This window comes from Haliotis cracherodii, unplaced genomic scaffold, assembly GCF_022045235.1.
Source record: "Haliotis cracherodii isolate W230 unplaced genomic scaffold, xgHalCrac1.p SCAF_3, whole genome shotgun sequence".
NCBI lineage: Eukaryota > Metazoa > Mollusca > Gastropoda > Lepetellida > Haliotidae > Haliotis > Haliotis cracherodii.
Genome location: NW_027266286.1, coordinates 68,200,926 through 68,203,879, shown reverse-complemented (window position 1 = coordinate 68,203,879; position 2,954 = coordinate 68,200,926). Strand labels below are relative to the sequence as shown.

Sequence of the window (2,954 nt, the reverse complement as noted above, 5' to 3'; positions counted from 1 at the left end):
TTTGTCAAGAAGTTTAACTTCTGCTTCGTGTATGTAGATGATCTGATATCGTTCAATAATTGTCAAATAGTTAATTCCTTTCCACTGATTTACCCACCATCTCCAGGCTTTGGTGTTTACATTTCGTGACCTTTGAGGTACAATCAAGCTTAGACTGAAGGTGTCAGTAAAGCTTTCAAAAGCGTAATCGTAATTATACAAAGGACTTAAGGTTAGAGATTTGTAATAATATTGGAAAAGGATTTTGTAGCTTCGATTAACATGCAATGTTTTGGCACAAACAATTCAAAAGCAATCAATAGAAGAAGAAAAGATAAGAACGAAATATTCATATTGATCTATGGAAAGTCATTATATACTTCTCTTGGTTGCATAACACTGATTAAATATTTCTTTCAGTGCCTAATTGAACCATGTTGTAGATTCACTGTTCATCAAGTGCAATTTCGTAATAACCCTAAAACGTTCATATTGACTTGCATGAAAGCCATTTCGTGGTTTGTTTAATTCAGAGGATTATATTGTGTTTAATGTCATCTCCATAGAAACAAACACCGATGGCATTGCATAAATACAGAAGAACGCATCATTCATTAGCAACGCCTGGACTTACACATACGCCTGAGAAGATGTTGACTGCCAGGAAAGTTATTATCTTGACATGTATACTGCGAGGTATACCATGGATCGTTTGTTGTAAATCTGACGGAGAAGTCGCTGACACTATCTTAAATGGCTACAAAGCCCATCATAAACCCAGTAATTTAGTTAACGTAACTACCGAAGCAACATTGTTATCTGTACAAGAACTGGATAACAAAAAGCAATGTCTCAGCAGCACGATGTGGTTGGTCTTCTCGTGGTACGACCATCGAGTTGTTTGGAATAATTCGTTGAGCTCACAGAAACGAATTCTTGTAGACTCACACAATCTGTGGAAACCTGAATTGATTATAGAAAATAGTATCAAGGGACAAGATCTACTGCAGAATGGAGGGTCTCTGCTGGTTACCAGTCATGGAGATATTAGATGGGTTGTCATAGGGGCAATAGAAACCAGGTGTCCTATCAACATTTACAAGTTTCCCTTTGATACCCAGACTTGTGTAATTGTAATCCGTGGATGGTTCGGCAACAAAGTACATCTCTTCAGTGAAACAGATGTTGACATGACACAATTTGAAGAGAATAGCGAGTTTGAAATTTACTCTGAAGACATCACTAACATCGATGGTGAAAACGATAGACGGGTAATACGTATAACCATCCATTTGAGACGACGCCCTATGTTCTACATCTTCACCATCCTGCTCCCCGTGGTCCTCCTCTACTTCCTCAACCCGTTCGTGTTCCTCCTGCCCTCACAGAGTGGAGACAAGACCAGCATGGCCGTATCTGTCCTCCTCAGCTTCCAGCTGTTTCTGTCCATCATCAGGGACTCCCTGCCTGAGAACTCTCTCACCGTCAGCCTCTTCAGCCTCTACGTGTCTCTGGCCAACTTCACTAGTGTTGTCGTCGTCGTTGTCAATATCCTCCTTCTCAAAATGAAAGGCAAGCCACCATCGAAATTGATCTTAAGAATGTGTAAGAAGGACTCTGTTTCAAATCAAGTTGATGTTGAAAATGGCAATGTGGAGGATGAAGAGAAGACAAGACCAGAGTGGGCAGATATTGAAACTAAACTAAACAAGACCTGTTTTGCATGCTTCTTTGTGTTTAGTAGTAGTGTAACAGCCGTGATTCTCGGGATGCTGACGAGATAAAGAGGACGCGCGTGTATCATCCTGGCCTACCATATCTATTTCCTGTGACTGAATAATTCTTAGTTCATTTTATGTTTGTGTATATTTAATGGTAATAGCAAGTGAAGTTTGTTATTATGTATGTATTTTAGACAAATTGCTACTCTAAAAGAGGCCAAATTTAATGTCAATGCCAGCGTAATGAGTCTCGAGTATCGGCCGAAACAAGCTTCCATTTGGAATGCAAGGCAAAATCTTGATGGATTTATTACTGACCCGCTTTGAAAAAGCACTAACATGAATCCATGAAAATATCATGATAGTTGAAAAAGAACAAACATACTCCATGGTTAGGACTTAAGGTGAGTGAATGAGTTAAGATTTTGAGTCAGATCGGCAATATTGCAGCCATATCGTGACCTTAAGGCATAATATACATAATAAATACATGTAAACTATACTGAACAACAAAAGTTCTTGTGACATTGAATAAGATTTAATGCAAAGGTATGTTTTTACCAAATCTAAACCAATTTCGGTTTGCAACAGATAAAAGACTCCTGTAAGTGTTCAAATGGTTTAATTTGTCATACTGACTTCAGAAAATGCGTGATTTCATAAAAAATTATGAACATGCCAAAATGTCAATTTTCAAATCAACAGCGTGTGTGCCCACCTCTGGTTGCGATGCAAGCAACACATCTTTCTCTCATGGAATGGACCAGGAGTCGCACAAAGTCCTGTGGGATATCTGCTGGAGCATGTTTCGAAGTTCCTGGAGTATCTGTGGAACAAGTGGTTGACGTCGAAGGCGCCGATCAATCTTATCCCACATGCACTCGATTGGTGAGAGATCAGGGGAGCGAGCCGGCCAGGGGATGACATTCACGTTATTTTGTTGAAGAGAATCCGGAACAAGTCGAGCAATATGAGGGCGGGCGTTGTCATGCTAAAAGGTAATGCCTGGGTCATGACGACGCAAAAACGATAGAACAACAGGGCCGATGATCTAGTCGCGGTAGGGCTGTCCATTGAGATTTCCCTCTACCATTATCAAACGGGTCCTCTGTCTTGCTGTAATCTAACCCATGCCATAACACTGCCGCCCCTGAACCGATCTTCTTCACAATGATTGACGTAACGTTCACCTCGACGTCAGTACACTCGAACCCGTCCATCGCTGTGGCTGAGGTGAAAACTAGACTCGTCAGT

The 2,954-nt window shown here is 40.6% G+C and overlaps 1 protein-coding gene across 1 annotated transcript; it reads left to right on the top strand.

The window, feature by feature from the left end:
* Positions 1-1,286: 1,286 nt before the first annotated feature.
* LOC139475649 (acetylcholine receptor subunit delta-like) lies at positions 1,287-1,763 on the top strand. The gene has a single exon (XM_071258835.1). The coding sequence runs from the start codon at positions 1,287-1,289 to the stop codon at positions 1,761-1,763; it is 477 nt and encodes a 158-aa protein (XP_071114936.1).
* The last annotated feature ends 1,191 nt before the right edge of the window (positions 1,764-2,954 follow it).